The sequence below is a fragment of the Rutilus rutilus genome (genome assembly GCF_951802725.1).
Source record: "Rutilus rutilus genome assembly, chromosome: 19".
Classification (NCBI taxonomy): domain Eukaryota; kingdom Metazoa; phylum Chordata; class Actinopteri; order Cypriniformes; family Leuciscidae; genus Rutilus; species Rutilus rutilus.
This window is the reverse complement of record NC_140232.1, coordinates 10,163,302-10,175,400: the sequence shown is the minus strand read 5'-3', so window position 1 is coordinate 10,175,400 and position 12,099 is coordinate 10,163,302. Positions and strand designations below refer to the sequence as shown.

The 12,099-nt window shown below is 34.9% G+C and overlaps 1 protein-coding gene across 1 annotated transcript; it reads right to left on the bottom strand.

Moving 5' to 3' along the window:
• Window positions 1-1,455: 1,455 nt before the first annotated feature.
• mak16 (MAK16 homolog) lies at window positions 1,456-4,603 on the bottom strand. Its single transcript, XM_084390020.1, has 11 exons — window positions 4,483-4,603; window positions 4,334-4,393; window positions 3,991-4,040; window positions 3,771-3,880; window positions 3,602-3,666; window positions 3,347-3,498; window positions 2,706-2,760; window positions 2,441-2,515; window positions 2,258-2,359; window positions 2,040-2,105; window positions 1,456-1,953 (listed from the first exon to the last, which is right to left on the bottom strand). The coding sequence occupies exons 2-11, from the start codon at window positions 4,346-4,348 to the stop codon at window positions 1,732-1,734; spliced, it is 912 nt and encodes a 303-aa protein (XP_084246146.1). The 5' UTR covers window positions 4,349-4,393; window positions 4,483-4,603; the 3' UTR covers window positions 1,456-1,731.
• Window positions 4,604-12,099: the final 7,496 nt, after the last annotated feature.

Genomic DNA, 12,099 nt, shown 5'->3' with positions numbered 1-12,099 from the left:
ATTAGCCCTGTCACTTAAAGAAAGTACTCCTAATGTCAGTGGACACCTGTCCACAGAATCTGTATCTTCCATTCCAACCTCTCCACCACCATGGGCAATACCAAAGAGCTGTCAAACGTCAGTGACCAGATTGTAGACCTGCACAAGGCTGGAATGGGATACAAGACCATCAGCAAGAAGCTTGATGAGAAGGAGACTTTTGTTGGTGTGATTATTCAGAAATGGAAGAAATACAAAATGAAAAATCAGTCGCCCTCGGTCTGGAGCTCTATGCAAGATCTCGCCTCATGGGGTACGTATAATCATGAGAAAGGTGAGGGATCAGCCCAGAACTACACGGAAGGAGCTCGTTAATGATCAGTTGGGACCACAGTCACCAAGCAAACCATTGGTAACATACTACGCCGCAATGGATTGAAATCCTGCAGCGCCCGCAAGGTCCCCCTGCTCAAGAAGGCACATGTAGAAGTCCATCTGAAGTTAGCCAATGAACATCTAATGATTCAGAGAAGGCTTAGGAGGAAGTGCTGTGGTCAGATGAGACCAAAATTGAGCTCTTTGGCAGCGACTCAGTTCGCAGTGTTTGAAGGAAGAGAAATGCTGACTATGACCTCAAGAACACAAAAATCTGTGGAGGGATCTAAAACTTTGAGTTGCCAAGGGAGAGCCAAGAATCCTTAAGGATTTTGAGAGTATCTGTAAAGAGCAATGGACCAAAATCCCTCCTGAGATGTGTACAAACCTGGTGACCAACTACAATAAAAGTCTTACCTCAGAACTTGGTGGAGAAACCTTTGTTGGCAAGCACAAAGGCATCTTTTGCTTGGGGATCAAATACTTGTTTTCCTCACTGTATATATATATTGCACAGTGGATACTAGAGGTGCTCTAAGGAGGGACGTTTCTTTTTTCCAATTGATTTGTTGCTGCTCCCTCCTAATGGAGATTTTTTTTAAACGGCCACTAAATCCTGCAATCTGCCGTAATACTAACAGCACTGCAGTTTTTAATAAAATCATAAGCATTTATCTTTTTTTGGAGCCCCAAATTATCTTATCTTGAGCATAATAAAAATGTCTAACAATGGTACTTCAACATTGTGCAATGCTTAGAGAAGAACCAATGGTTTATTTTAGATAATGTAAAGGATTTTGCTTTTATGTCATGGCTCTGAGTAACCTTTTGACTCAGGGATTTCACTCTTAATTTTTTTCTTGGCAATAAATGTTTTTAAATTATGTGTACTTGTCTTACTAACAGCATTTTCACTGTAGGCAGTTTTGACTGTTTAAATGTTTTCTAGTGATCTGCAGTGTAATTGCTGGTGGGTGTATGATATGTAAATGATGAGACAAATAAAACATGCATTCAAACAATACAATACTTAATGTGTAAATGTTATGTTTTTGCCATTAGAACACCAGCTACAGTCAGACTAACAGGCACTAAAATATATAGCGTGCATGCTATTCCAAATAAAGTTTATTATTGCATGAATATGGGTCAAAGTTGATACAAAAGTACACAATGGTACATCATTACAAAAAAACCTGATGCTTTGAAACAGCATAAGCACAGATGAAAGAGGTCAACAATCCCACCACAATAGAGATTTTGATTATTGTACATTGTTATTAAATGTAGGTGTAGTAAAAGATCATGTTAGATGATTTGGAAATGTTCCACAAGGGAGCAGAGTTACAACTGTTGGTGTGCACATCAGTTTAGTCTCTACGTGGCTTTGCTTTTCTGAGCTGGTTCTGACTCTTGTTCATATTCTATCTCCACATATGCCCGTTTTTTCCTGACTGGGCCTTTGAGTGGAGCTTTTCCTTTCGTTTTGGCATTTTTCTTTTCCTCCAACTCTTCTTCCAACTCTTCCTCACTGGATGCCTCTTCATCATCATCATCTTCCTCATCCTCATCACTGCTTCCCTTCAGGTTGTTCATATCCTGTAAAACAAAATCAGGATTTAGATAATGTCACTCTCAGATATTAAATCATGTTTTTTTTATGTAACATTTTACATCTAAATTACCTCAAAATCACTGAGATCACTCTCTTCAATCTCATCCTCAGCAATAAATTCTCTCGTCCCAGACACCTGAAAGACAGAAAAAAAAACTGCTTGGCCAACACGGATAAATTAAATATTAAAATACAAAAAGTAATTTGTTACCAGGAAAGTGGTGTACACTGTCCTGTAATAGACATACAAGTAACCGAAACGCAGCTGACAGGAAATAAAGTTAATACCTCTTCGTCTTCCTCTTCCTCTGATTCTGATTCACTCTCCTCATCCTGTTTTTCCATAGCTTTATCAAAGGCGTGGATGGGGAAGTTGTATATGTCTCCATACTAAAATGAAAAAGGAAACTTTAAATGCAATCACTGATCTGGCACAAAAGCAGGAAAAGCATGTGCCAAAGATCCACGTACTGTTCCTTGTTTTAGACGGTCTAGCAGTTCTTTTTCAATAGCATTTTCCAGCTGAGCAGCAATAAGGGCTTTTTCCTGTTGGAGAGACGGAAAAGTGAGTAAATAACACTCAAATTCAATTCCACATTTGATCCGAAGAGTTATTTTAAATAAGGGCCCCCCCCCCAGAGGGGAAGAGAACTCATCTGTATAAACACTCAAACAAAATAAAAATACAGGATATAAAAATATTCAGGATTGCATGCATCATCAGTAAATCACTCACCTCCCTCCTCTTTTCTCGTCTCTCTACTTTTCTACTAAGTGGAACCAGTTTTCTCCTGGATACAAAAAAGGCACCATTTAAGAGATAATATACATGGTCAGCCAGGCAATGAAATTACACAATTCTTCACCTTTTAATTAAATTTTTAAAAGAAATTAATATTGATCAAAAGTGACAGAAAAGACATTTACAATGCTACAAAAGATTTCAATTAAATGCCATTATTTTTACATTTATATTCAAAGAATCCTTAAAATGGTTTCCACAAAAATACTAAGCAGCAGCACAACCATTTTTTAATATTGATAATTAAATGTTTCTTGAACACCAAATAAGCATATTATATTTATTTCTGAAGGATCATGTGACACTGAAGACCGGAGTAAAGGCTGCTGAAAATTTCAAAACAGGAACATATAACATTCTAAAATACAATACATATTTTAAATTGTAATAATATTTTACAATATTACTGTACTGTATTTTCAATCATATAAGCAAGAAGCTACTTATTTCATAAACATTAAAATGATTATTTTGAGCTGAAATTAATTGATGTAAGGAGAGAGATCATAGAACATTCACAGCACTGCACTATTGGTGCACTGAGTGCAGCAATTGAACTGAAGAAAGGTACTCACTGTCGTTTCAGTGTGAGTTTGCGGATTCGAATAAGATACTGAGTGATCTTTGTCAAGCGCTGTTTGCACTTGTGTCTGATGTACCGCGGCCAATAAATAAGGTTCTCATCAATCTGTTCCAAAGCCTTCGCATAGTTTCTATCAAGTTTCACCTGAGAAAGAGTTAAAGTATAGTAGCACAAGCATATTAAACATTTCAATGTGAACGTCTTATATCAAATGATTTATGTTTCTTGCTAGTTTTGATCCTCATACCTTCTCCCACATGCGAGCAGGGAATGCTGCTCTCTCAATAACTTTCATGTAAAGATAACACTGGCCTAATGACACAGAACAAGTTGCAATGATCAAGAAATAAATATTCAGAAACATTTAGCTGATGTTTAAAGTCCATAGGGTTACAAAAACGTCATGATTATCATACCTTTATCCTCTCTTACAGTAGCATACTGACTGTTGGCAAGAGGACATGATGAACGATTACAAAGGCCTGTGATGTTGTATTCGTTTCGACAGAACAGTTGAGTTTTGGTTCTTCAATGACAATAAATCAAAAAGTTAGAATATTCTTCCACAATTTGGAGAATGCACATAAAAAGAAGAAAAACTTTGTTAAATTATTAGGCACAAACACATATACTTACTTTACTTTGTAGGAACAAAAACTCTTACTGCCGATAAGGTCCCAAATAACCTTTAAAAGACAGATGATTCAATATCAAGGCTTATGTTCAACAACGTAAATTAAACTAATTTATAGGTCATTAGGTTTTATAGATCATTCCTTTATCAATTACAACGACCGATGTTTACTGCTAAAAACAGAAACATCACAACCTACGAATTATTTTGATAAGATTTTGTTTCAATTATTACTGGTTCAGTAAAATGTTATTATTAAATTCATCCGTGTTGATTGTCAATAAAATAAGATATATTTTATATATAAATTGTACGTAATATGTTTTCTTGTACCGCTTTACTTACATCGTCGTGTTGCATTCTGACAGCTTGTTAGGACGGTTGTCGCTTTGAAAGTTGTGTACTCTACGTAAGATTAGGCACCTTTACGTAAATACCAGCGCTAATTTGATACAGTGAAATTAACGATAAAATGTTTATAAAAGCACAATCACCTGATCAAACAAATACCACATGGAAGTTACAGGCGGCAGCCATGTTAACAGTGTAATAAGAATAGTCTTCTTCTTGTATAAAGGCGATCCACTCTTTAAGAGAAATGTCGCCATCTACTGTACTGGAGAGCAAACAGTATTTCTTCTTCTTCTTCTTTCGTTTTTTGGCGCATTGCATTCTCAGTGCATACCGCCACCTACCTTTGCTGTTATGCAGTCATGATTTCTTATGATCAGTTTTTCCTTTTTTTCTTTTCTTTTCTTTTTTTTCCCTTTTTTCATTCTCACTTGCCTCTTCCTCACATATCAATCCTTATATATAATTATTTGATGCTCCATCTCATTCCATCTCCCATATCCGATCTGGCGCTGCATGTCCAGCTCCTCTAGACCGGCCTATGAAATCTGGTATAGACCAAAGCATCCTTATTCTATATTAAATCCTTTCACTTAATCCTGTAGTATATATGTATTCTATTAACATTCTGTATCCTACTCTATCTCTATTAAAATCATAACCTAACAAATATAACAAATCCTTATTAACCTTCCCTCTTTCGTTTAAATATGATATCAACTCCTTCCTTTCCTCATCATACCTTTTACAATCGTATATCACATGTTCTACTGTTTCTTTCTCCCCACAATTCTCACATAAACCAGTCTCATGAACTCCAATTATAAAGAGCGATGCGTTCAGTCTTGAGTGTCCAAGTCTCATCCTAGTCATTATAACCTCTTCTTTCCTATTTCTACCATTTCTACATTTCTTACCTACCATTTTTTAAATATTATATAAATGCCGCCCCTTATTATCTTTATTCCAGTTTTCCTGCCACTCTTTAATAATATTTTCCTTAATAATAGATTTGATTTTGCCTTTACTTAATGGAACATTAAAATCTATTTCTTCCCTTTTTAAAGCATTTTTTGCTAATTCATCAGCAGATTCATTACCAGCTACTCCTGCATGCGCTGGCACCCAGCAGAATCCAACTTCTACTCCTATCCTTTGTATTCGCCATAATAATGAAAATATTTCGCACATCAAATCTTAGAAGTACAATGAGTAAACAGTGACGTTAAGACAGAAGCAGAGTCAGAGCATATGCCTACTCTGTCCAGTTTTACCTCCTCTACCCATGTTAATCCTATTATAATAGCGACCATTTCAACAGTATAAATTGACAATTTAGATGTTAATCGTTTAGTTATTGATATTTTAAACTCTGGAATATACACTCCTATTCCTGTAATTCCTGATCTTGGTTCTTTAGATCCATCAGTATAGATGTGCATACTTGCATAGAATCTTTCCTGTATGTATTTATTAACTTGGTACTTAATCATACCCATTTCCTCCCATTCCCGTTTCTTATCTAATATTCCTAAATCAATTTTAACCTCAGAAATAATCCATTTCGGAACCTCTCCCCATACAGGTGACACACTACATTCCATATTAGCAATCTGATATTTCTCTGCTAACTGATTTGTCTTCCATCCATATCCTCTCTCGTTACTTAAGTATTCCCAACAATTATTTAAAACATCTTTAGCTATACTTTCTCCAGTGTAACTCTTTAAATATGTCCAAAATACCAAAGACAATTTAACTCTCCGTAATTTCAATGGCATTTCATTCGCTTAATAATGCATTGACTGGTGTTGTTTTAACTGCTCCTAAGCATATTCTAAGAGCTCAATATTGAATTCTCTCTAGCTTTTTTAACAATGATTCTGACAATGACCCATAAATCATGCATCCATAATCAACTGTCGATCTTATCAAGGCTGGATAATTGTTATCATTGAGTCTCTTTCTGCTTCCCATTCTTTCCCAGATATTGCCCTCATCACATTTAAGACCGTCCTGCATTTTTTATCTATTTCCTCAATATGTTTTTTCCAGGTATATCTCCCATCTAACCACATTCCTAAATATTAAAAACTTTTAACTTGTTCTAAAGGTTTTCCATATAATAATAATTCAATATCCTTAAAATCTTCCTTTTTCCTACTGAATATCATATAACTTGATTTACTAGTTGACATTTTAAAACTCCATTCTATACTCCATTCTTCCACCTTTTTAATAGCTGTTTGCATACCTGAAATCACTTGCTTTGTATTTCGCCCTCTCTTCCAAATAGCCCCGTCATCAGCATATAATGCACATCCCACACCAAATCCTACATTGTCAAAGATATCATTAATCATAATATTAAAAAGAATTGGACTTATAACACTCCCTTGAGGAATACCATTTTCTGCCTTATAAATTAATGACTGACACATTCCCACTTGAACTACAAATGTTCTTTCAAACAAAAATTGAGATAACCAATTATACATATTTCCATCCTAGATGCTTTAATTAATAGCCCTTCTCTCCATACCGTGTCATACGCTTTTTCTATATCAAAATACACTACTGCCATGATTTCTTTCACTTCATTACTAACCTTGATTAATGCGTCCATAGTTGATCTTTTATCTTTTTTCTCTAGTTCATATGTTAACCATAATATTTTCCATTCATTTACATAAGTTTGAAGTCAGAGCAATTGGTCGATAACTTCCTGGGTTTGTTGAATTTTTTCCTGGCTTTACAATAGGGATTACTACAGCTTTCTTCCATGTTTTTGGCATAATTCCTTCCATCCATATTTTATTATATAACTCAAGTATCTTTAACAATATACTATCTGACAAATGCTTTATCATTTTATAACTTACTCTATCCACCCCAGGAGCGGTATTGGCACATTTTTGTAATGCAACTTTCAGTTCTGTAAGTGTAAACTCTATATCCATAGATATCTCTATATCTATTGCTATTTATTTTCTTCATTATATCTGGATTTTTGTCTAAAATTTCCTTTTTCCTTCTCCCAATTCTATTCTATGTGCTCTTTCTAAAACCTTACCTAACATGTTTGCTTTATCTATATCTATTACTGCAACTTTATCTTCTTCAATAAAAACTGGTATTAGAGCCGACTTCTTTCCTTTCCCACTCATATTCCTTAACATATTCCATATTTTATCCATAGGAGTATCTTTTCCTATGGTAGAACAAAATTCTCTCCATCCTTCTCTCTTCGCATTCTTAATTATTCTTCTTGTTTTAGCTCTTGCTTTCTTATACTCTACCAAATTTCTCATACTCATATTTTCCCTGAGTTGTTTAAATGCTTTATTTCTTTCTTTAATTGCACTACTGCATTCTTCCTTCCACCATGGAATATTTCTGTTTTTCTGACCTGCTATTCTTTGTGGTATAAATAATGTTGCAGCTTCCATTATTAGATTTGTAATTGAATCACAAAAAGTTTCTACTGAATCTTCAGCCACTGAAGTCTTTATTATCTTCACAGTGCTTACTAAAGGAATTCCAATCTGCCTTCTCATACAACCATTTCTTTTGCAGTAAACATTCTGGATTATTATTTACATTTATTTTACAAATAATTGGAAAATGATCACTCCCAACTGTGTTCTCGCTATTTACTTTCCATTCACATAATTCAGCCATACCATTTGATATTAATGTTAAATCTATACTTGATACCGTATTCTCTGTTAAATTATACCTAGTTCCGTCTCCTGTGTTTAAACATACTAATGATCTATCATCCATGAGCTGTTCAAATACTTCCCCATTATAATCTATATTTTTACTTCCCCATAGCCAATTATGTGCATTAAAATCACCACACCATAATTCCTTTGTCTCTTTCCTAATCTTTTCAAACAACTTTATTGAAATCTTCTTACATGGGTTATAAAAATTATATATTACAATTGATTCTTCTCTAAAATATATTTCAACTACAACACATTCCATATCTTTAACCTCACTTAATTCCCTATATATAGTTCCTTCTTTTATAAAAGTTACCACCCCTCCCCTTGTTTCCCAACCCTATCCTTTCGAACAGACTTATATCCTGGTAATGCAAATTGTAGATTTGGCTTGAGCCAAGACTCTTGAACACAAATTACACTTGGTTTATGTTCCAAATCGAGTACATATTTTTTTTATTCTTGACCATTTGCCACAAGGCTCCTTGCGTTCCATTGCATTACATTTATCACCATTGATCTACTCCGATCCCTGTGAACCTTCTACTGTTGTTGCTCTAGTTAGAATTTCATGTATTATACTGAAATCCCAGATATCCTTAGGAATTCTGATGCAGCTTCAAGAATTGTTTTAATCTTTGCCGATCTGCTTGGCAACTTAGCAGTGACATTAATTACCTTAACAATAAAGGCTAGAAAGTTCTCTTTAGTCATTATTAAAGTATTTTCTTTTATATCACACTGTTGTTCTGATTCTTTAGTTTGAACCTTTCTCATGTCCCTTGCGTCTTGGTTGAGATTATCCCTCATCTCATCCCTCCTGTCCTCCTTACCTTTACAGACCTTCACTGCTTCCGCATAAGTGACTTTATGCTTGTATTTTTTTACTTCTCTTGCTTTAATTTTTACCTCACATCCTCCATATGCTGCACTGTGAGCACCTCCACAGTTGCAGCATTTTAATCCATTCACCTGTGCATTTATCATAATCATCCTCACCTCTGCATTTTGCACATCTTACCTTCCCCCGACACACTGCAGCCACATGTCCTATTCGTTGATATTTAAAACATCTCAATGGCATTGGTACATACACTTTTACTGGGTAACTTATGTATCACATTTGTAGGCTATCACTGTAAACCCTAATGCTCAAAATAACTAATTGGTTTGAGTAGGACAAACTTAAATTAAACTAATTAGTTCAGTCAAATTAACTTTTATGAGTATTTAGCACTTTCTTTTTCTTTCAAGTTCACATAACTGATATATTTTAAGTAAACTGAACTGTTTCATTGTTTTGAGTTTTATGAAATTATTTATTTTAATTTAGACAAACTTAAGTTTAACTGAAACGTCTGGGATGTCTATTTCCCAGCATGCTTTGCCGATGGCACTCGAAAGGGAGAGTAAATGCTAAAATTAAGTGTAATATAATGTGTTTTTTTTTGTGTAAGATTAATGTTAAGTGTGAGATTTAGTAGTGATTAATGTTTTGTTATGCTAATTTAGAAGAATTTCTGTTAATGTTGGCTACCATCATGGTGACAAGTGGTGCATGTGTTGTGGCAAATTCATAGTTCTTTTTGGTTCAGGTCTCAAAGAAGTTTCTCAGAGTCGAGGTTCCAGGTCAGAAGAATTAACTTTATTGACAAGCAACAAAGTGAGAAGCCGGCCGGCCGTCCGGACATCTGAGGTTACATTGGCCAGTGTTCATGTCTTATACTTTTTCTTATCGCTAGGTGCCCAATGGGCACCCTCAAATCTATCTCTTCCCCTCTGTCACGCCTGGTGACCTTGGCACAGTTAGACATGTCTTCTCTATTGGTCAAACCTCACACAATGGTGCTCTGTTTCATACCTTGTTTTGACACTTCATATTGCTGATGCATACTGGTTATTTTCCATTCTCTCATCCTTCTTCAGACCTATTTTTTCATGCTTGTTATCATTTTTTGTTTTGTTTCATTACATCATACTTAGACATGAATCAAAGGAAAATTCTCCAACACATGCAGCTTGATTTGAGAGCAAATAATCCCTTTATTTTGTTGCGCTCATACAGTAAGTGCTTCTGTATAACATACTATTGCTAATATGTTAGCAAATTAGTATGTTAGCAGATTAGCTTTTAAAAGCTAACTAAGTTTATACTAATAAAAGTGTTCACATTGAGATTACATGAAAGGTTTAAGTTAATTGTATGATTGTACTCATATATTTTAATTGTTCTTAACTTGAAATGTTTAAGTACAAAATAAAAATCTGTTAGGTCTGCTTACTTAAACTTTGAATTTCAGAACTTAAAAAATTTGAGGCAATTGATTGCCTTAAATGTTTTGAGTTCTGCCAACTTATTCAGGTTTACAGTGTATTTCATAGATTTGAGTTATATTAATTGAATGGACTTAGTACTATTAACTTTATTTACCCAAGTTATCTTAACAATAAGTTATTGAGTTACTTGGACACAAATCAAATATTTTTTATGCTTAAATTGTTTGAGTTAATAAACTTAAATGGTTTCCTCAAACGGTTTGAGTTGAATTAACTCATCAGGTTTTACAGTATAGGCCTACCTTTTCAGGCATTTTCCCTTCAAATGTCAACAAGACACTCAAGCTTTCCTGTCGTTGTCCTTCTATCGTCTTATACAGTCTTCTCACATTACTAATCTTACCTCCTCTTATATTTTCGTGCATTTCATCAGTGGATATATATGTGGGAATTCCATATATTACACCTTTTTTTTCCCCCTTTTCTACTCCAATCTCTTTGGTTGTGACCTTTTCTCCGTTCATTTCTTTTATCTTGAGTAGTTTGTTTTTCTGCCCAATATCTTTCACTATGATCAGAACTCTCCCTTGCCCCAAACACTTAGCCAAAACAACTGCCCCAATGATTTTATCGATCACCTTGGATAGTCCTATTGGATGCAAATGTGTTCCTGTACTCTTTTCAAATGTCAGCATAATTTTGTGTCCATTCTCCTTAACTTTTGTAAATTTTGTTCTCTTATTATTTCTTGGTTTTCTTTTGTCTTTTTTTTTTTTTTTTTTTTTTATCCTGCATTGATTCTATCATATTTTCGCTATCCTCCTGATCCTTAGATTTCTTACGTTTTGCATTCTTTTTTTAATTACTTTTCCCCGAATATATCTCCGTAAATCCTTCCCTGTCCTCCATTATCGATTCCTCAGAATCTTCCTCCATGACTGCACAACAGCAACACCAGCCTCTCCTTCTCCCCACTCATTAATTTCTCTTCGAGAATAATCTTCAAAAGCCACAAGCGGACCTCGCTGCACCCTTCGCTAACCCGCAAACTAGCATTGTCAAAATCCAGTATTTCTTGCATGGGCACCTGAAGTTTTAAATCCCGTGGATCAATTAGAGCGCATGCTAGCCAAATGAAAAAATAAATAAAAATAAAAAACATTAAATAAAAAGCCACAATACACATATTTACTATACAACAAAAATACATGATGATATGCAGTTTCATTTACATCACACTCATCAAAACCCATTTCCATGCAAACCCATAATGTTTCATAAGTGCCAGTCTTGATTTTTAACCATGTGTGACCCAGACTTAGACAGTAATAGTAAAATATTTTCTATTTCCTCCCTGGCAATTTATCCTTCTGTGCATCTTCCTTTGTTATACTATTGTCCCGACTCCCATCTTATTTGCCATTAATTCATATTCACTTATTTATTTGCCATATATATATATATATATTCGGTGACCGCACGGACCTTGGAGGGATCCATGCTAATACCCTCCGCGGAAATTACAGATCCAAGAAAGGAGACGGATTGAGCGTGGAAAGTACATTTCTCGGCTTTAACAAACAGTCGATTCTCGAGGAGACGTTGGAGAACCTGACGAACGTGTTGAGTATGTACTTGGAGAGAGGGAGAGAAAATTTAAATGTCGTCGAGATAGACAAAAACGAAAAATGTTCAGCATGTCTCTGAGAACATCGTTAATTAATGCCTGTGTAGCAGTATGAGTTAACTCAT

Coding starts and splice junctions, on each gene's coding strand:
- mak16 (XM_084390020.1), bottom strand. Junction 3,667..3,770: donor TACTGTAAGAGAGGATAAAG/GTATGATAATCA, acceptor CTGTGTCATTAG/GCCAGTGTTATCTTTACATG. Junction 2,516..2,705: donor GACGAGAAAAGAGGAGGGAG/GTGAGTGATTTA, acceptor TCTCTCCAACAG/GAAAAAGCCCTTATTGCTGC.